Source organism: Ranitomeya variabilis, chromosome 8, assembly GCF_051348905.1.
Source record: "Ranitomeya variabilis isolate aRanVar5 chromosome 8, aRanVar5.hap1, whole genome shotgun sequence".
Classification (NCBI taxonomy): Eukaryota; Metazoa; Chordata; class Amphibia; order Anura; family Dendrobatidae; genus Ranitomeya; species Ranitomeya variabilis.
This window is the reverse complement of record NC_135239.1, coordinates 36813336-36834540: the sequence shown is the minus strand read 5'-3', so window position 1 is coordinate 36834540 and position 21205 is coordinate 36813336. Positions and strand designations below refer to the sequence as shown.

Sequence of the window (21205 nt, the reverse complement as noted above, 5' to 3'; positions counted from 1 at the left end):
CTTGTTCTGTTTTATTACATTGTCTTACACACTGGTGGAAACGGACAGCAGAGGGTGATCTTATTGATACCCCCCCTAACGATCCCCCAAATCACAGGACCGAAGGTCCTCTGTGAAAATGTAGCAACAACCACTTTCTGCAGCAAATGACACATTTGTCATAGATACTCATTGCTGCAGACTTTTGAACAATCACCAATCTTTTTTTTTTTTTCCATTGTGCTGTACATCTTACAAGATAGTATTATCTAATGTTTGGCCCTCGATTAGGGGGGGGGGGGGTAGGTTACAATTTTGCTAGTGATTAGACAGCTGTCCTGTAAATGCATCTGCGTGAAACCGCTGTCTATCATGAAACCATTTCTATGGACATAGTCTACATGGCAGCTCAGAGAATAGAGGTTGTAAACTAAGTGTGCCCTAGTGTAGTGAACACCATCTTATCGAGTGAAAATTCATTTTGCACATAACTAAACCATTAATGGCAATTAGAAGCGGAGCCGTGAATTTTCTCCTACGCTTCATTGGGGGACACAGCCCATGGTGTATGCTGCTGCTGCCACTAGGAGGCTGACATTGAGGCTATGTGCACACATTGCGGATTATCCTTAGGCTATGTGCACACGTTGCGGATTCTCTGCGCAGCATTTTTTGCGGTGCAGAAACGCTGCAGATCCGCAATTGATTTACAGTACAATGTAAATCAATGAGAAAAAAAAAATTCTGTGCACACTTTGCGGAAAATCCGCTGCGGTTTAAAAGAAGTAGCATGTCACTTCTTTTTTGAGAATCTGCAGCGTTTTTGTATCCATTCCATTATAGAAAACCGCAGGGGTAAAAAACGCAGTAAATCCGCAGCAAAAACGCACAAAAAACGCTGCGGATCCGCACAAGAAACGTGGCAAATCCGCAGCTGCGTTTTCTGCCAGGAGAGGCAGAATCCACACTAGAAATTCCTAAGGCTAATCCGCAACGTGTGCACATAGCCTTAGGAATTTCTGGTGCGGATTCTGCCTCTCCTGGCAGAGAATGCAGCTGCGGATTTGTCGCGTTTCTTGTGCGGATCCGCAGCGTTTTTTGTGCGTTTTTTTTTTCGGATTTACTGCGTTTCTTACCCCTGCGGATTTCTATAATGGAATGGATACAAAAACGCTGCAGATTTGCAAAAAATAAGTGACATGCTGCTTATTTTAATCCGCAGCGTTTCCGCACCGGATTTTCCGCAACGTGTGCACAGCTTTTTTTTTTTTCTCATTGATTTACATTGTACTGTAAATCAATTGTGGATCTGCAGCGTTTCTGCACGGCAAAAAACACTGCTGATCCGCAGAGAATCCGCAACGTGTGCACATACCCTAAGTCAGTGGTCCCCAACCTTTCTGACCTTGAGAGCCACATTCAGCTTAGAGAGAGGGTCACGAGCCACCTCCAGCTCCCACCCCTTTCAAAGTAGTGTCAACCAAAGCCCCCATTACAGGTATAATGATAACCAAAGCTTTTGCACAGAAATCCCTCCAAAGCAGTAAACTGAGATCCCGGGGTTCCCACAGTACTCTCATTCAGTATTCTCCCATCACTGTCACATCCAGCTTTGAGCACCTCCTCTAACTGGTAGTAGCATCTTCTTGCGTACCACACCTAAAACATCTCTAAACCAGTAAGACCAGTAAATGTACATCCAGATCTGCACTACTGTGCAGGGCTACTCACAAAATTCACCATTTTGAGATGTATTCTTCATACCTGTTTGCTAGACATGGAGCTAATGCAGCAAGCTGGCAGACAGTCACGAGCCACAATTCATGAGACCGCGAGCTACATGTGGCTCCCGAGCTAGAGGTTGGGGACCCCTGCCCTAAGTGAAACAAAGAAAGTCCGCTCCTCTCCTGCAGTATACACCCTCCTGCTGGCTCTCAGCTCCTCCCCTGCAGTATACACCCTCCTGCTGGCTCTCAGCTCCTCCCCTGCAGTATACACCCTCCTGCTGGCTCTCAGCTCCTCCCCTGCAGTATACACCCTCCTGCTGGCTCTCAGCTCCTCCCCTGCAGTATACACCCTCCTGCTGGCTCTCAGCTCCTCCCCTGCAGTATACACCCTCCTGCTGGCTCTCAGCTCCTCCCCTGCAGTATACACCCTCCTGCTGGCTCTCAGCTCCTCCCCTGCAGTATACACCCTCCTGCTGGCTCTCAGCTCCTCCCCTGCAGTATACACCCTCCTGCTGGCTCTCAGCTCCTCCCCTGCAGTATACACCCTCCTGCTGGCTCTCAGCTCCTCCCCTGCAGTATACACCCTCCTGCTGGCTCTCAACCAGTTCTTGCTTAGTGTCTGTAGGAAGCACACGGGTCTGGTTCAGACCCCAACATTTTTAATTTATTTTTTACTTTTCTGTAAATTTTTATTTTTTAATTAACGGAGTGAAGGGGGCGGCGGATCCTTTCAAGGTTCCGATCTCCCCCGAATCATGAACAGGCGAGCACGCAGAGTATACTTCCCCATACCCTCTCCTGCGACGTGGGAAGCCATGCGAGTGTCGCCTCCACGTACCCTCTTCTGCAGCCAGGCCTAATGCCGGACAACTGGCCCTGTCCACCCGGGGGCTGAACTCCGTGGATGTACAGAGGCCCCTCTCTATGGTGTCTGAGCAGCCCCCACTGCACCATCACTGTTAAAGCGGATGGAACAAGGAGGCGGACGGTTCCTCTCCACCTCCCTAACAAAGGGATGGTGGATTGAGGTTTATCCCTCTATCCCTGCAGCAGAACAGTAGAGTGCGTGCGCTTTCCTCGGCGCTGAAACCCAGTCATCGCGGCTGCTCCATGCCGGGACGCGAACAGATGGTGAGTGGATCCAGTCAGCGATGGGCCTCTGCAGTGGGAAATTCACATGCTAACAGGCAGCCTCAGCTTCCCTGTTGCCCACCTCCCTGAGCCAGCTGCAAAAATTTAGCCCCCGGCTTTGGCCGATATGTAGGCCGCATTCCGGAAGCCGCACCCGCACTATGGCGCCCTAAGGCGTCTCCGCCCACTTTTTCTGGCACTTCCCCGGCACGTGAACGATCGCTTCCCTCAGCAACACTGGTATTGCTCACGCCGGCTGCTGAAATTCAGGCCCCGGCTTGGGCCTATTCACGGAAGTCATGAGGCTCCGCCCACATCACGTCTGTGGCTCCGCCCCCCAAACTGGCACCTCTCACTCTCTGTGAGACTTTAACACCTCTGCAACACCCGGTGGCCATCTTGGTCCACCCTGCCAGCCCAGTATTCCCCGGTCTTAAAGGCGCATGACCAGTATTCCTGGTCTTAAAGGCACATGACCACTATTCCCTGGTCTTAAAGGCGCATGACCAGCATTCCCTGGTCTTAAGGGCACATGACCAGTATTCCCTGGTCTCAAGGGCACATGATAGCATTCCCTGGTCTTAAGGGCATATGACCAGTCCAAAGTCGGTCACCCTAAATGAGCTCAGGAGCCCTCCGCCGCCGATCCCAGCTTATCCCAGAGTACCTAGTTTCCTGAGTGGGCTTCGTCACTGCCACAACCCATCGATTCTCTGACAAGAGATTGAATCCCTCCGTGAACCCTCTGTGGCTCGGAGTGATCGCAGGACTAATATAGATGTCCCTTTGCTTCATGCGAGCCGTCGGCTAGCAGGAGCCGCAAGTTTTCTAGAAATGTACAGGCATCTAGAAACGTACACGCGCCTAGAAAACTGAAGTTTCATTTCCTGATCCCTCACCAATGATTTGCTGAGAACAAGTCTCTGAATATGGATCGGATATTGCCTTGGTTCTGGACTCACCAGAACTTCAGAAAAGGATGGATTTGCCTATTTATATCATCAACCAATCTCTGTAGATTGACGAGGACTTCGGTTCTAATCTAGATTACGCAGTGTCTCTCATGAGGAAACTATACTCCCTCGCAGAGCATTTGCCATTCACCCGGACAGGTAGCGTCCGGATAAGCGATCCACTGGACAGAAACCTCTGCAAGCACGGTATCCTTTTTCAGCCAATATGCAAACACGCGGGGTGCTCCCTCCCTAAGGCCGGTTTCACACGTCAGTGGCTCCGGTACGTGTGGTGAGTTTCCTCACGTACCGGAGACACTGACTCACGTAGACACATTAAAATCAATGTGTCTCTGCACATGTCAGCGTGTTTTCACGGACCGTGTATCCATTTGAAAAACACGGAGACATGTCAGTGTTCGTGGGAGCGCACGGATCACACGAGCCCATTAAAGTCAATGGGTCCGTGTAAACACGTACCGCACACAGATGTCATGCCTGGTCTGGTTCTTAAGGGCGACGGGTCCTTTCAAAGGACACCGATCTCCCACCAGCAATAGACGAGCACATGGAGTGTCGCCTCCACGTATCCTCTTCTACAGCCAGGCCTAACGCCGGACAACCTGCCCTGTCCACCCAGGGACCTTAACTCTGTGGATGTACAGAGGCTCCCTTTTTGGTGTCCAAAAACACCCTCTGCATCTCCACTATTCAGCAAATGATGCAAGAAGGCGGACGATCTCTTTCCACTTCCCTGTTAAGAGGATGGTGGATCGAGGGTTCATCATTTTAACTCCGCACAGTCAAAAGAGAGCGGCGATAGTAAGAGATGGTTTTTTCCTCCTTCTGCATGCAGCCACGCATTCTGACACTTGGAATATTAACCGGCTAGAATCTCCTGTGGTATACCTACCAGTATCCCTACCCGATGGGTCATCAATTAAAAATGCAACGGACTGTCAGATAGCAAATCTAGTTCGTTCCGTCTTGCTGCCTCCAGTTCAGCGCTCTACCCTTCCTTAGCTGCCGCATGTGTTGCTAGAGCAATGGTCTCTTGGTCAGGGACCTTAACTATTTTGATTTCCTATAGACTCAACCAGCAGTGGATCAGTTGTCCAGGACGGTCTAGATCTAAGGGATCTTGGTTCCAAAATGGGGACCGAAAAGTAAGACCGACCCTGAACCTCAAACATCTACCAAGCTTGACAAGGTCCCCCTTCTTCGGATGGAGTTCCCCCGCTCAGCCATTACTTCAATGGAAAAATGGGGAGTTTCTGGCATCCACCGACATTCGGGATGCTTACCTTCACATTCCTATGTTTTCCCCTCTTCAAAATTCCTTCGCTTTCCCCTTCGCGAACAGCATTTTCAAATCACAACCTTGTCCTTCGGCCTTGCTACCGCACCCAGAGTGTTCGCAAGGGTTATGGGGCTGTCATGTTCCTCTTGCACCCTTGAGGCGTGGTCGTCCTGCCATATGTGGTCGACTTTCTAGCCGCTCCTCAGCCTTGCGCTGAGTAGTCTATATCTCTTGCGATACCCTCTCTCTCCTGGGCTGGCAGCTAAACTTAGACAAGTTTTTTCCTCATTTCCAGCCCAGCAGATATCCTTTTTGAGGATGATCCTGGAATCTTTCAGACGTTTGGTGATTCTTCTTTGAGACAAGGCCGTGGGAGCTTGCGTACTTGTTCACTCATCCCCTCATTCCATTCGATTTGCTAGGAGTGTTCTGAGGAAAATCGGTAACGACAATGGAAGTGGTTTACTTCGCTCCTCTCGTTTTCTGCAGGTCAATCAGGCTTTCAGAGGGTAGTCTCTGAGCTCCTTCCTTATCCAGGGAAGATCCTTTCTCACGGTTATTAGTGACTACCGATGCCAGTCCTCTCCTCCTGATCATTGTTCTGGGGATCCAAACGGCACAGCTAGTTCTACAGCAGGTCCACTGCCTTCTGGCGGGTCACCCCATCCGATTCAATCAGACAATCCCACGTCTGTGCCATGCGTCAATCATCTAGCAGGTACCCACGATCAGGCATCATGGCCGAGGTACATCACATTCTCTATTGGGCCACGATCTATCATCTGGTGATCTCGGCACTACACATCTCAGGTGTAGAACTCTGGGTGGCGGACGCCGTCAGGGTCCCACCTCATGTGAGTGGGAACTTCACCCGGAAGTCTTCCATCAGATCTGTCTTCTCTGGAGCACTCTAGATGTAGGTCGGATGGCGTCCAGACTGAACGCCAATGTACTCTAAGTTCATGGTTCGGCCTCCAGGTCCAAAAGCCATCGCAGTGCAAGCTCTGGTTCTTCCATGGTACCAGTTTCCTTCACCCCCTTCCACTACTTCCGAGATCTTTTCGGAAGCAGGAAGGGCCCCAGTGATCCTGGGAGATCCGCACTGACCATGTCAGGTTTTTTTCTCGTTAGCTGAACTAGTATTTTTCCATCTTATTGCAACAAAACTGCAAATATAGACTTCCTCGCAGGGAGTCTTCACATGTGGTTCTTCCCTATCGCATACCGTTAGATCTTTGGGACCTTAATGATCCTGGGAGTCTTACAGTAGACTCCTTTTGATCCAGACAGACTTTACTATCAGGGAGCATCGCCCTTTTTTCTCTGCAATCTCCTTATCCTGACGAGTCTTCGGAGCTAGCCGCTCTGTTCTTTGACTTTTTTCCCTTATTACCATCAAGGCAAGGTTGTCTACAGGCAATCCCCATCTTTTGTTACCAAGGTGGTATTCTATTCCCACAGTTATGAGAGCATCGTTCTTCCCTCATCTCTTTCGTCACCAGTCCACATAACGGAATGGGTTCCCCATATTCTGGACGTGGTGAGTGCTCTCAGTAGGTACGTCTCGAGGACGGCGTCCTTCCGAAGGTTGGACACTTTATTTGGGCTACCTCACTTTAAGAGGTTGCTTCCCGACAGTTACAGTAAGGGTTTAGCCGTTTCATCGGCCATGTTAGCTTGGTGGATTTGCTACACCATCCGGAATCCTTTCGTGTTAGATGTCAGCCTATCTCCCTGTCTATCGAGGTTTCTTGGATTCTAGGAACCAGGCGTCAGCACAGAACAACTGCAAGCTTGCGGGTTCGTCCAGTACGCATGCATTCTTGAAGCTCTATAATTCCCAGAGTTTCACAGATGTGAGTCTGGGCAGGCGGACTCTGCAGGCCGCTGTGTCACACTTGTAAGTAGCGGTTACACGGAACTGATCTGATGTTGTCCCCACCCAGGGACTGCTTTGGGACGTCCCACACGGTCTGTGTCCCCCAATGAGGCGTAAGAGAAATAGGGATTTTTGTGTACTCACCGTAAAATCCTTTTCTCCGAGCCAATCATTGGGGGACACAGCTCCCACCCTATTATTAGCTTGTGCTTGTTTTATAATCTGACATGCTATATTCTCATATATATAATGTGACATGCTATATGCTCGTATGTTGTTATTGATCTACTGCTTTTGCACCGAACTGGTTAGCTGAGAGCCAGCAGGAGGGTGTATACTGCAGGGGAGGAGCTAACTTTCTTTGTATCACTTAGTGTCAGCAGCATACACCCACGGTCTGTGTCCCCCAATGATTGGCTCGAAGAAAAGGATTTTACGGTGAGTACACAAAAATCCCTATTTCCGTAGTATGGTGGCACAATGGTTGTTCTGGTCAAATACAACATTTGCATGAATTTGGTATCGGGTCCCCTTCTATACTAATATACAAGATGGCAGCAATGCTTGAGGAATCCAAACCTAAATGCAATTGGCAGAGTTTATTATACAACAAAAAAAAAAAACATTTACAAATATTCCAAAATAAGATAATTCATTCCAGCCAAAATATCTGCAGTCAGATGTCAAATTCATGAAGAAGGATCTGTGACAATAAAAATAAGCAGGTCAAGGCTCTGACCATGTTTTGTGTGATCGTCCAATCAGAAGGGGCTGTAGAAACTGCACAGCGTTCATGCTGGGAAGTAACCGGCCTGTAAACCATGGAAAATGTGGAGATCAACTCCACTGCTGTGAAAGCCGGGCCTGTCCCTGGAATATGGAATTGGATAAGGCGAAAAGGAGGAAGGGGCAGAGTAGCATCTTCCTTCAGAAATCTGTTTCGCCCTTTAACTGTTTCTCTCGGGATTCAGCCCAGGCTTTATTCAGTGTTCTCTTCATGTCATCATCTCCTTCATCGTAGATTTTCTTCAGGACATTCATTAGACCAGCACTGGGGTCTCCATCTGCCTCCGGTTCCAGCGATGGTTTGCTAAAATAAAAGAAAGGAAGATGAGCAAAAAAAATCCAGTATATACAACATTGTACACCATGGTAAAGAAGAAATCTTCTGGGCTTAAAACAAAACCATGTTTTCCTTGTAACTTTGCAAGCAATGTTACATGTAATCTCCTTTACGTATCCCAAGGGGGTGGTTTAATTACAGAAATCCCCTTTAGCACCTTGCTATTTTGCGTTTTCCTTTTTTCCTCCTTCCCACAGGAATAACCTTTTTTTAATGTGATATAGCCGTATGAGGGCATGTTTTAACGGGACGATTTATACTTTTGAATGACACCACTGATTTTACCATATACTGCACTGGAAAACGGGACACCAATTCCAAGTGCAATTAAATAGCAACAAAAAGTGCAATTCTACAATAGTTTTTTTTTTTTTTTTTTTTTTAAATTTACCATGTTTACTATATGCTAAAACTGACCTTGCAATATGGTTCTCCGGGCCAGTACGAGTTTTCAGGTACCAAACCTGTATAGTTTATTTTTTATTTAAGTGGTGAAAAAAATTCAAAACTTGTAGTTAAAAAAAAAAATGGTGGCATTTTCCGGGATCTGAGGCTCGGTGAGGGCTTATTTTTTATGCCAAGCTGAGGGTTTTCATTGCTACAGTTTTGGGGTAGATATGTTTGATCCCCCATTATTGCATTTTATTGCAATGTTGCAACAGCCAAAAAAAAACAAAACAATTCTGGTGTTTTGATTTTTTGGTCTACCAATTTTGATAGATCGGGCGTTTCTGAATGCAGCGATACCAAATGTGTGTTTGTTTTTTATTTTATTTTGAACGGGGCATAAGAGGGGTGATTAACTTTTTTTTTTTTTTAAATAATTTTTTTAAATGTAAACTTTTTCTGGCCTCAATGGGCTCCTTAGAAGACTAGAAGCTGCAATTACCTGTTTGCCTGTGTTACACATATAGTAAGGCTTCAGTACAGCTATGTGTAGCATAAATCATAAACTGCTATGAACGCCGCCACATGCCTGTCGTTCATAGGAGATTTAGTGACAGGCACAGGGGGGTCTTCTGCAGACTCCCAGCTGTCCTGACAACCCATCAGCACCACGCGATCCCACCACAGAGGTGCCGATGGGTGGGTTTTGTAACACGCGTCCGGGCAGCGCGTGTTAAATGCCGCTGTCAAAGATTGACATGCAGTCTAAACAGGCTCACAATCGCCCAATGAAAGTGCAAAATGTTCACTATTGTCGGGTGAAATGATCTTTTGGTTTACACAAGAGATCATCGTTTTCGGCATATCATCATCATTTGTAAACAGGACTTGCACTACCAAGAATAATGGCAGTCTATATGCACTAAATAACCTATTACTGATCGCACAGTGTACATATGAAGCCGGGGTCAGCCGCCATTTAAACAAACCCCGAACCGACCACCGTCGGGCAAACGCGTTGCTGTTCGGCAGCCATATAACGCTGTGCATTGGGCAGTGTAAATGCCTTATTCAAGAATCACAATGTTGCAGGGAAATTAACAATTCCCTGCAAAATTAAGTGACTTTTACATGAAGGAGTTCAAAGACAGCAGCAGCTCAGGCCCCATGCAGTTTGACAATAAGTCCACTACTTATATAATTGAAGGTAAACTTTAACTAGAAGTGGTTACAACTTTATCTTGGTCTTTAGATGTAAGCTATTCCAATATCTCTTATGTATACCTATTCTTCTGGCCATAATAAAAATGTACACCTAAAAGTCCATTCAAGGACCACTGCATATTCATGCACAATATAACTTTTTTTTTCTAATTAACATCAATTGCAGATTCTGTCTCCAGTCTCTTATGCACCAAGATAAGTCTCCTGTATCCAGTATGGCAGCCGACACTGTAGAATATTACTTATTACAGCACAGGCTCCGGGACTGGAGACATTGCAGAACAATCGGTCTTCTGGTGCACAGACATGTGTCGGCTGTAGCTGCTATTTAGAGGCAGAATCTGCAATGTGAGTTATGTAGAAAAACGATTATTGAGCGAACTGCTACATTGCTATCATTTCTCCATATAACTGGAGATGCTTTTATTAATAAAGCATTGAACTTACTCCTTCTCCTTTGTTTGTTTCTCAACCTGCGTCAAATAATCCCATTTGCTCTCGGACCTCTTTTTCAGCATGATGAGCACAGTGTCCGTCTTTACCTTGCAAACAAAAACAAAAGAGAGAGTATGAAGGTAAAGTCTACACAAGCAATGAGTCTCTACGGAAGCCGCACTGAAGATTTCATCTTGTGCCCATGTACAGAACTAAAGGATCGATTTTGGGGATTCCGGTCAATCGTCCAGGTCAGTAGAAGCTAATCGAGAGGGTCCGGAATCTCTTATTTTCCAGTGTCTCACGGTGTGACATATGATTTGTCAGGGCGGCGTGCGACAGGTGATCAGAATCTGAGCCGTGGAGGACGGAAGGTAAGAGATTCACCGGCCTCTTGTCTAACCTCCAGGTGCCACTGACCTGGACAATGGACCCGAGCGCCGCATATCGATCCGCTGATCTTTAGTTGTTAGCCCTCTGAGGTCATGCATGCCATAATTGTCAGGTAGACGTATATTCTCCTCTTTTCAATAAAATAAATGTCTGCCAGTCACGTGAGCACATTTATAGCAGAGATGGTTGGAACAGGCATCTGCTGCAAGTGTATGGCCATATTGGATTTATCCCACATGAAAACCTAAGTAATTGTAGATCAAGAAACAAATGGAATAATCTGGTCACTAAGATTCTTTCCCTATAGATTGCGTCAAATTAATATAAAGGGGGTGTCCACTTACAAAAACCTTTGCTTATATTGCATATGCCATTTCTAGGGCCACCACCTCCTCCCCATAATCAGCTTTTACCAACGAACATCTAATCTTCATTTCTCTTATGGGTGTCCCACATCACCCATGGAAAGTAATGGGACCTGAGTAACGTGACTTTGTCAGTATTTTACAAGAGATAAAAAAAGATCCATTTGTTATGAAACCTAACATGTCTGTTTTCTGTAGGTCGTGGTCACAACCTCTGTAGACCACAAAAAAAAAAGTTTGCCACACTTTCAGAAAACATGTACTCACTTTTCTTGAGCTGTTATCAGGAGAGATGGGTTTCAGCAAGTTGTTCACAGTCATGGCGTGGTTCTTCCCATTCAGATCCTTCACCAATAAATCAAATGACCTGCAATGGCAAAGAATACGTGTATCCAAGTACCCCGTAAATCAGGCTTTATAGAACATGTGAAAATGTCTGTGCCACACCGTGCTGGCAGAGCATTGCTGGTTCCTATGGTATTTTCTGGGCAGGAGATACAGGGCTGAAAATTATAGGAAACCCACGCAAACACAGGGAGAACACATACAGACTCCTTGCAGATGTTGTTCTTGGTAGGATTTGAACCCAGGACCCCAGCGCTGCAAAATGACAGTGCTAACCACTGAGCCACCATACAGTGTTGACCGTTGAGCCACCTTGCTGCCCTATATGAAAATCATACAGAACAATACACCTTATTCTCACTTACCGTTCTGTGAATTGGACTTGTATGTTATCGGCGGGAATTTTCTGAACTCCATTCAAAGTGATGTAGATTTTCACAAACTTGTCAGACTGGTCCCACCCTGCCGAAAGAGAGGTGGTCACATTTCTAAGTTGCAACATTGGTAGTCTGCCATAATGCCGCACCTGCAGCAAACATGCATGGGAACCAAAACTATAGATCTTATACTCTCTTTAGGATCTATTCCTGGCTTTATTTTGTATTTTTTGAGGGATCCAAAACTGCATTAAAACTGGATCTTATGAAGCCGTCATTCAACGTTTCATTGATAAAAGATTGAGGAGGCTGCCATACAAAGAATCGATTCTTGCACGAGAACTGCCACTATCTCTGAGACTGATGGAGAGAGATGAGCGGCGAACTCGTTTTTCTTCATCAGTCCCATAGGACTTGAATTAAGTGGTAATTTGCATGTTTGGCTGCTGCTCCATTCAATGGGCTCTGGACCCACATTCTGCTCCTCGGGGTAGGAGACAAACTGCGATCCTCGTGCTGCAACTTTACTAATTGTCTCAGCGCCATACAGTGAAATAATACCATTAGTGAAGGATACAAGACTGGATCTCGCACCAGTCTGCGTACAGTTTAGTACTTACCATAATTATTAATCTTCACTGTATATGTGCTGGCCATGGGAGGGACGATGGCAGACGGCTTCTGGACGTCCGTAGACTCTCCCGCCTGTTGCTGCTGCCTGTTGGAAATTTCGGTCTCAAGTTTTCGTTGTTCCACAACCAGCACATCACGGACCCTCTTCCTGGAGCTTTTCTCCAGCAGCTGCTTCACGTCTTCAAGATCCTTCTGAAGCTGGAAAAATAATATAAATAGGATTCATTTTTCATGCAAGAAGAAAAAAAAAAAAGGATGTGAAGCAACAAAAATTCTCTGCTGCACCAACCAAGAGTTGCATCAGCTAAATGACTGAAGTGACTGCTGGATCCACAGGAGACAAAAATGCTGCAGAATTTCCACGTGGATTTGAAGAATATTAAGATTTGAGAGTCCTCAGAGGTTGGACAGCTTTTGTGACTACTCAGACTACTGGCTGACACAGTACAAAGATTTATATCTTTCCTGTATCACATGTGGATTTGGGCATATATGACCCACGGATGGATTTGTGGAGGATTCTTTTTTTGTCCCACGTGGACACAACAGTAAATTGCCTGAAACCTGCCTAGTGATGCAACACTTTGTACTATAAAGGGAGAAAGAGAAAAGGAGAGAAAGAGAGTGAAAAAAATGAGAAAGAGAGAGCAAAAGGAGAGGGAGTGTAAAAGAAGAGAGCAAACGGAGAGAGAGCAAAAGGAGAGAGCAAAAGGAGAGGGAGCAAAAGGAGAGAGCAAAAAGAGCAAAAGGAGAGGGAGCGAGAGCAAAAGGAGAGAGCAAAAGGAGACAGAAAGCAAAAAGAAAGAGAGCAAACGGAGAGGGAGCGTAAAAGAAGAGAGCAAACTGAGAGAGAGCAAAAGGAGAGAGCAAAAGGAGAGGGAGCAAAAGGAGAGCGCAAAAGGAGAGCGCAAAAGGAGAGCGCAAAAGGAGACAGAAAGCAAAAAGAAAGAGAGCAAAAGGAGAGAAAAAGAGCAAAAGGAGAGAAAAAGAGAGAGCAAAAGGAGAGAAAAAGAGAAACAGAGCAAAAGGAGAGAAAGAGAGCAAAAGGAGAGAAAGGGAGCAAAAGGAGAGGGAGCGAGAGAGCAAAAAGAGAGCAAAAGGAGAGAAAGAGCGCAAAAGGAGAGAAAGGGAGCAAAAGGAGAGAAAGGGAGCAAAAGGAGAGAAAGGGAGCAAAAGGAGAGAAAGGGAGCGAGAGAGCAAAAAGAGAGCAAAAGGAGAGAGAGCAAAAGGAGAGAGCAAAACGGGAGAGAGCGCAAAAGGAGAGAGCAAAAGGAGACAGAAAGCAAAAAAAGAGCAAAAGGAGAGAGAGCAAAAGGAGAGAAAGCAAAAGGGAAGAGAGAGCAAAAGACAGAGCAAAAGGAAAGAGCAAAAGGGAGAGAGCGCAAAAGGAGAGAAAAAGAGTAAAAGGAGAGAGAGAAAGAGCAAGAGGATGAAGAGCAAAAGGGAAGAGAGAGCGAGAGAGAAAGAAAACTCCATGTGAACCTAGTGTAGGGCTAGAAAGGCCGGGATCAGAGGTGTGTGGTAGGTGACTCCGATCTGGGCTGTTTGGGCCGGAGCTTGCGCCCGCTCTGAGGGAAGGGGGGGGCATTATATTGGTGGTTACTAAGCGGTTAAACATTGCACAGCTACCGTCCCCTATGCCTTCTCTGTGATGGCTGCACAGATCACGTGTCCAGCGCTGCCCCCGGCCTCCTGCTGCAGGGGACACAGCGCCGCACAGCAGCCTCTTACCTCGAGCAGAGCGGAATCCATGGTGGAAAAGGCGATCTAGTCCGTCCGAACGCTGAATGAACGGCCGCCTAGCAGCAGAGCATTCTGGAACCTTCCGCAGCCGGGCAGCCCACAGTGACATCACTACCAATCCCTAGTTGGGAGGTGTTTTTTTTTCCCTTCAGTGTAGAAATTACTAGATTTTCTGTAAAATCTTCATGGGAGCGGCCATTTTCTTGAAGAATTTGTAAAGTAACCAGAAGGGATAAAGAAAAATGTCTGCCGCTAAGAGCCCAACCCGATAAAGGACGGTTGGACCTCTAGCGGTGAACGCGTAGGTCACATGACTCAGGCGTGTAGCAGGTTAGTGTGGCGGCTGTGTGCGCGCGCAACCGATCTTCAGTCCCTTCTTTCCTTTGCTTTGTATAACGTGCCGTTCACACCACGAGTTCCTGAAGCTGCGAAAACCGAGCAGCACTTTACTGTAGCCGCAAAGTGGATAGAAATTGGTGAAGTCTCGACACCCCCAAGTCCTCACTGCGGCCTATTTGCACACTCTGTGGTGTAGTGTGAACGTGCAGAGCTAGAAGCGTAAGGACTTGTTCACATGTTGCGTTTTACAGTACCAGCATGAATTGCCTTGCAGATTTGAAGCCTCAGGCTATGTGCCCACGTTGCAGAATGTCAGCAGAATTTTCCTGAATAAATCGGACTCCTTTAGCAGGAAATCCGCTCTCGTTTTTCTTACGTATTTTTCCGGAGCGTCCCACTACTATATTATATAGTGGCGAATCCGGAGATTTTTCTGTAAAATTAATGAACATGCTGCGTTTTTCTTTTTGCAGAAAAAACCCGCAGCATGGGCACAAGAATTGCAGATTGCGCTCTAATAACGGGATGCTTAATGTGAGCGTTTTTGCAGCGGAAAAATGACAAAAAAAACAACAAAATCCTGAACGTGGGCACACAGCCTCAAAGTGGTTCTTTTTTCTTGTCAATTTTTTGCATTTTTTCAGCCATTCAAAAAGCATGAGAAAAAAAAAAGGCATGAAAATGTGCACGTTTTATGTAGCCGTATTTCAGCCAACACTGATTTCCGCAGCAAAAAAAAAAAAAAAAATCCAGTGAGATTTTGTTGTTGCAGATTATGTAAATTAGGTTATTTGCTTTTTTTGGCTGTTTGTCAGGTTTTAAATAAAGCTCCTTGGTTTTTGATACTTCCTGATATGACAAAATTGTATTCATTAGTAAAGATGTGCATTATACTTAATTTCTGCAGCTGAACACGCGGGGCGGGGCGGGGCGGGGGGGGGGGGGGGGGGGGGGGGGGGGGGGGGGGGGGGGGGGGGGGGGGGGGGGGGTGGGGGGGGGGGTTGAGGAAAAAAAAAAAAATCCACACAACTCAACCCACCAGAGAAATTTACCTGTTCCAGGTTTAACTCGCACCGTGAGTCAATTTATGCGGCTTAAAAAAAAAAAAAAAAAAATTAAGTCATGAGGGTCTGATAAATCCCATCTACTTTGCTGGATGGATTCTCAGAGTAGCGCCAGTTCTTACACATTGCACGCCTTCCTATATTATATGGGGCTGGCACTGGCCACATTTCTCCCCCCCCCCCTCCTCAGACCAGTCTACAGAAAATATTTGAGACCTATTGTCCAAGTTTGATCCGAGCGTCAGATGAAAATCTGCAATGCAAGTCTATGGGGCTGTGAAGGATATAGACGTCAAATGACATCGAAATGCAATATTCAGACTGAAGGTGGAGAAACTTTCCACATGAGGAAAACTGATGGAATTTGGGACAAACCAATCAGAATTGATGTTTTTCTTGCATGTTAAAACCACAGATGTCGGAATGAAGCCTTAAATGCTGCAGTTTTGCACAGTAAGTATGCAACATAAAAAACCCACTCACCTTGGAACCAAAGCCAAGAATTCCTGCACAATGTTTGATGTATGGAGTAGGATACATGCGGCCATTGTACTCCAGCCCTCGGACTATGAGAGGGGACCTTTCCCTTTTAGTATAGCGACTTGCCAGATGAGGTCCCAGGACATAGGGTGTGAGCCGGTAAAGTTTGCAAAAACCTCAACCAATACCTCATGTTTTGGTGGCATTTTTATTGCTTTTGTACAGGATGAAGCCGGGCCCTTTAGGCTACGTTCACACGATCCTTTTTTCACTGCGGATTTTTCAGGTCCTTTTTTTGGAAAATCCGCAGTGAAAACCGCAGTGCTTTTCACTGCGGTTTTTGATCCTTTTTCTACTGCGGATTCCACTGCGGGTTTCCAACTGCAGTTTCCTATTGGTGCTGCTGGAAACCCGCAGCGGAATCCGCAGAAAGAATAGACATGGTACTTTTTTCCGCAGGCAAATCCGCGTGGATTTTCCTGGGGAAAAAAGGATCGTCGGCACAGCGGGTTTTGTTTTCCATTGGGTTACATTGTACTGTAACCTACATGGAAAAAGGATGCGGATCCGCAGCTGCAATTCCGCTGCGGATCCGCACCAAAAACCGCACCGTGTGAACGTAGCCTTAGTGCTGGTTCGGTGCCTGTCCCAGTACATTGCACTTGTAGTGCCGGATCTAATGGGCGTTCCCAATAGCCATTTGACACTGCACCATCTTTTCTGTGTGCCTGACTCCATATACATGCCTGACCCATGTGCATTTGGAATACAAGGAAGCCATCACGCATGAAAGCATTAAGCTACTTACGGGTAGCGGCATTTTTCGGAGGCCCATGACAGCACTACGAGAGAGGGGATCCGCCCTTAAGGAACAGGAAACCTACAGATACAAAAGGGCGGCACCTCTCCCATGCATCAGTTGTATTTCAGAGCCTTGAGAGGACTACCGCGGTTAGTGGCATACAAATATACATTATATACATTTTGAAACAGAAATATTTTATTAACTTTATAACTAGACACCATACGTGAGATCTATATATCACACTATATACATATCAGGAAGTGCAACCCCCAAGTGAATAGGGCGGGAACTAAGGGTGCTGTCATGGGCCTCCGAAAAATGCCGCTACCCGTAAGTAGCTTAATGCTTTATTCGGACTCCCATGACAGCACTACGAGAGATTTACAGAGATGTAAGCTACCTTAGGGAGGGACTATAGCCTGCAGCACCCTTAACCCGAAGGTGAGATCAGAGGAGGACCCCAAATCCAACCGATAGTGCTTAAAGAACGTGGAAGGGGATGACCAAGTGGCCGCCTTACATATTTGTTCCACCGACACTCCAGATCTTTCTGCCCAGGATGACGCCATGGCTCGGGTGGAATGTGCCTTTAGATTCTGCGGAGCTGGTCCCCCACCCGCTGTATAAGCCATAGAAATAGTTTCCCTATTCCATCTAGCCAGTAAATATTTTGACACTCTACATCCTTTGTTTGGACCTTGGAAGGAAAGAAGCAGTGCCTCATCCTTCTTCCAACTATTGGTGACTGAAATATACTGTAGGAGAGATCTCCTAACGTCCAGAGTATGAAGCTCCTGCTCTATAGGATTGGATGGATTAGGAACAAAAGATGGTAAAACTATTTCCTGCGACCTATGAAACCTTGTTGCTACCTTTGGTAGGTATGCTGGGTCTGGCCTAAGGACTACTCTGTCAGACAGGAACTCTGTATATGGGGGAAGCCTGGAAAGTGCCTGGATATCCCCTACCCTGCGAGCTGAGGTTATGGCAATTAGGAAGGCAGTTTTAAGTGTCAGCATTTTAATCGAGGCCTCGTGTAGAGGTTCAAAGGGGGGTTTTGTTAGTGAGGATAGAACTAAATTTAAATCCCACGGAACTGACCTATCTTTATACACTGGTCTAGTTCTACAGACTGCCTTCATAAACCTCGCTATCCAATAGTTGTTAGCTACATTACAGGAAAACAGGGCACCCAGAGCTGAGACCTGTACTCTAAGGGTACTAGTAGAGAGTTTTAGCTCAAATCCCTTTTGTAGAAACTCCAAGATTTGTTGTATTGGCACCCCTTCTTGGATATTAAATTTAGAAACGGACAAGAACTTCCTCCAAGTTCTAGAGTAGATTTTGGTAGTTATTTGCTTTCTACTCTTTAGGAGCGTTTCTACCAGGTTCGGAGAGAAGCCTTTATCTATTAACAGTGACCGTTCAAACTCCACGCCGTTAAACGGAGCGCTGCCACTTGTGGATGGGAGATTGGTCCCTGAGAGAGTAAATTCGGGATGTCTGGCAGTACCCAGGGATCCGATACCGACATCGTCCTGAGCCAGGCAAACCAGGTTCTTCTGGGCCAAAAGGGGGCAATAAGGATGACTTTTGCTCGATCCTCTCTGATTTTTCTCACCACTAGAGGAATCAGATTCAGTGGTGGGAAGGCATAAGCCAGCGGAAAATCCCATTTTATTAGAAAAGCGTCCACCGCCAGGGGATTTTCCCTGGGATTCAGAGAGCAAAAGAGTTTTACTTTCCTGTTGTCTCTGGTGGCGAACAGGTCCACCACTGGTTGACCCCATCTGTGGCTGATACAGTTGAAAATATCCTTGTTGAGAGACCATTCTCCTTGTCTTAGCGTGTTTCGACTTAGGAAATCCGCTGTTATATTTTCCTTTCCTTTGATGTGGAGAGCTGTCAAAGATTGAAAATTGAGCTCTGCCACCTGGAACAAGCGATCCGTGATCTGCATTAAAGTCTCGGACCGTGTTCCCCCTTGCCGGTTTATGTAGGCGACTGCCACTCTGTTGTCCGACAGAATTTTGACGTGCTGGCCCTGTAGATATATGAGGAATTCTTTAACAGCCAATTCAATTGCCAACAATTCCCTCTGATTGGGAACCCTTCACAACATTCTCATCCATTGTCCCTGAACCACCATGTCCCCCATATAAGCTCCCCACCCCGAAGAGCTGGCATCTGTGGTTATTACTTGGGTGACATTTACTATCCAGGGCACCCCTGCTGACAAATTCTGTATGTCTAACCACCACCTGAGGGAGTTCAGTGTTATAGGCCCCAACGTTAATTTCCCATTTAATACGCCGTTTAGGGCTCTGTCATGGAATAAAACTTCTTTTTGCAGGGATCTGGTGTGTAACTGAGCCCACTTAACAGCAGGGATGCAAGATGTGAGTGACCCCAGTAGGGACATTGCTTGCCTAAGTGTCATGGAGGGTGATTTAATTGCTTTTAACACGTAACTCTGGATTAGCGCTATTTTTTCCTCAGGGAGAAGACACTGCGGTGTTACTGAATTCAAAATTAACCCCAGGAATTTTTGCATATTTAGAGGCTGTAATTTAGATTTTTCGAAGTTTATGATCCAACCTAGACGTTCTAGTTTAGCTTTAGTAATTTCCCATTGTGACAGACAGTGATCCACTGAGTTCCCGACAATGAGAAAATCGTCTAAGTAGGGGATTATAAGGACATTTGACTCCCTTAAATGTGCCATGACCTCTGCGATTATTTTAGTGAACACTCTAGGAGCAGAGGTTATCGCAAAGGGGAGTGCCCTAAACTGAAAATGTTGAATCCTACCCTCCATTATCAGTGCTACTCTCAGGTATTGTTGAAAATCAGTATGAATGGGTACATGATAGTAGGCATCTTTTAAATCCACCACTACCATAAAACAATTTTCAAAGAGCATTTTTATTGCAGAATTGATGGACTCCATTTTGAAAGTATGCTTTACCAGAAACTTATTGAGACCCTTAAGATTAATAATGGTTCTAAGTATTATCTGGTTTTTGGATTAGGAAGAGGGGGGAGTAAAACCCCTTTCCTGTCTGAGAATATGGTACTTCCACCAACACATTTTTAGAACAAAGAGTCCTCACTTCCTCTTCCAGGGCAAATTGTTCAGTGGGAGATGAGCGCCAGGGTGTTAGCTTGAACTTGTCCCGTGGAGCCTGGACAAACTCAAGTTTGAGACCATGGGAAACAGTGTCTTTTATCCAAACGCTGTTTGTGATTTCTGACCATGCTGCTGAGAAATGCAACAGTCTCCCTCCCACTGGGATTGCTAGTCATTGTTCTTGTTTCTTGTTTTCCGTCGGGTTACGGCGAAACATGAGACCTGTACCTCGTTTTCGCTTATCATCCCATCTGGACCGATCTCTGCCCGGTGAGAAGGCGCGCTTCCCTCCCCGATTGAACCTTCTTTTGTTGAAGGGACGACGGTATGCATTGAAGGTATTGGGAAACTTTTTCTTATCGTCTCCTGCCTTCTCTAGGAGTTCATCCAGGGTAGGCCCGAATAAATACTCCCCTTTACAAGGGATAGCGCAGAGCTTTGCTTTTGCCTGCATATCCCCAGGCCAGCATTTCAACCATAGGGCTCTCCTTGCAGCATTAGAAAGCCCTGCTGCTCTAGCTGCCAACTTAACAGAGTCAATTGAAGCGTCCGATAAAAAAGCTGCCCCCTCCTGGATTACCGGCAATGCTGCTAGAATAGAGTCTCTGGAGGCCCCCTGTTTTAATTGGGTCTCTAACTGGTCCAGCCAAACCATCATCGACCTTGCCGTGCAGGTTGACGCCACCGCAGGTCTTAAGGAGCCGGCTGCCATTTCCCAGGTCCCCTTTAGGAAGGTATCCACTTTCCTATCTAGGGGGTCCTTAAGTGTTCCCATGTCTTCAAACGGGAGAGAGGAACGCTTTGCTACCTTGGCAATTGCCGCATCCAGTTTCGGGGCCTTTTCCCAGTTACCTACTGCTGGGTCATCAAAAGGGTATCTACGCTTTTGCGCAGGTGGTAAGGAGCCTTTCCTTTCTGGTTTTCTCCACTCCCTGTTGATAAGTTCCTGTATCTTTTCATTCAGGGGAAAAACTCTGCGCTTTCTCTGTTCTAAGCCGCTGAACATCATTTGTTCTTTAGAGAGTTGAGGCTTGGGTTCTACTATAATAATAATAATAATAATAATTTTATTTATATAGCGCCAACATATTCCGCAGCGCTTTACAACTTATAGAGGGGACTTATACAGACAATAGACATTACAGCATAACAGAAATCACAGTTCAAAACAGATACCAGTAGGAATGAGGGCCCTGCTCGCAAGCTTACAATCTATACCCATTGTGCCTCTGTCTTTATTAATTTGTCTACTCTCTCCAAGGGTAAGCAAAACCGAGCAGCGTCTTCTTCCGAGGAGGAGGATGATGCTGCTGAATCGTCCGATTCTTCGCTTTCCTTATCCACAGATGAATCAGACGTCAACTGAGCTCTCTGCTTAGAGCCTCCTGTCTGT

At 46.2% G+C, this 21205-nt stretch overlaps 1 protein-coding gene across 1 annotated transcript; it reads right to left on the bottom strand.

The window, feature by feature from the left end:
• Nucleotides 1-7553: 7553 nt before the first annotated feature.
• Nucleotides 7554-14271, bottom strand: CACYBP (calcyclin binding protein). Its single transcript, XM_077278105.1, has 6 exons — nucleotides 13983-14271; nucleotides 12239-12449; nucleotides 11607-11703; nucleotides 11164-11263; nucleotides 10151-10245; nucleotides 7554-8059 (listed from the first exon to the last, which is right to left on the bottom strand). The coding sequence occupies exons 1-6, from the start codon at nucleotides 14001-14003 to the stop codon at nucleotides 7897-7899; spliced, it is 687 nt and encodes a 228-aa protein (XP_077134220.1). The 5' UTR covers nucleotides 14004-14271; the 3' UTR covers nucleotides 7554-7896.
• Nucleotides 14272-21205: the final 6934 nt, after the last annotated feature.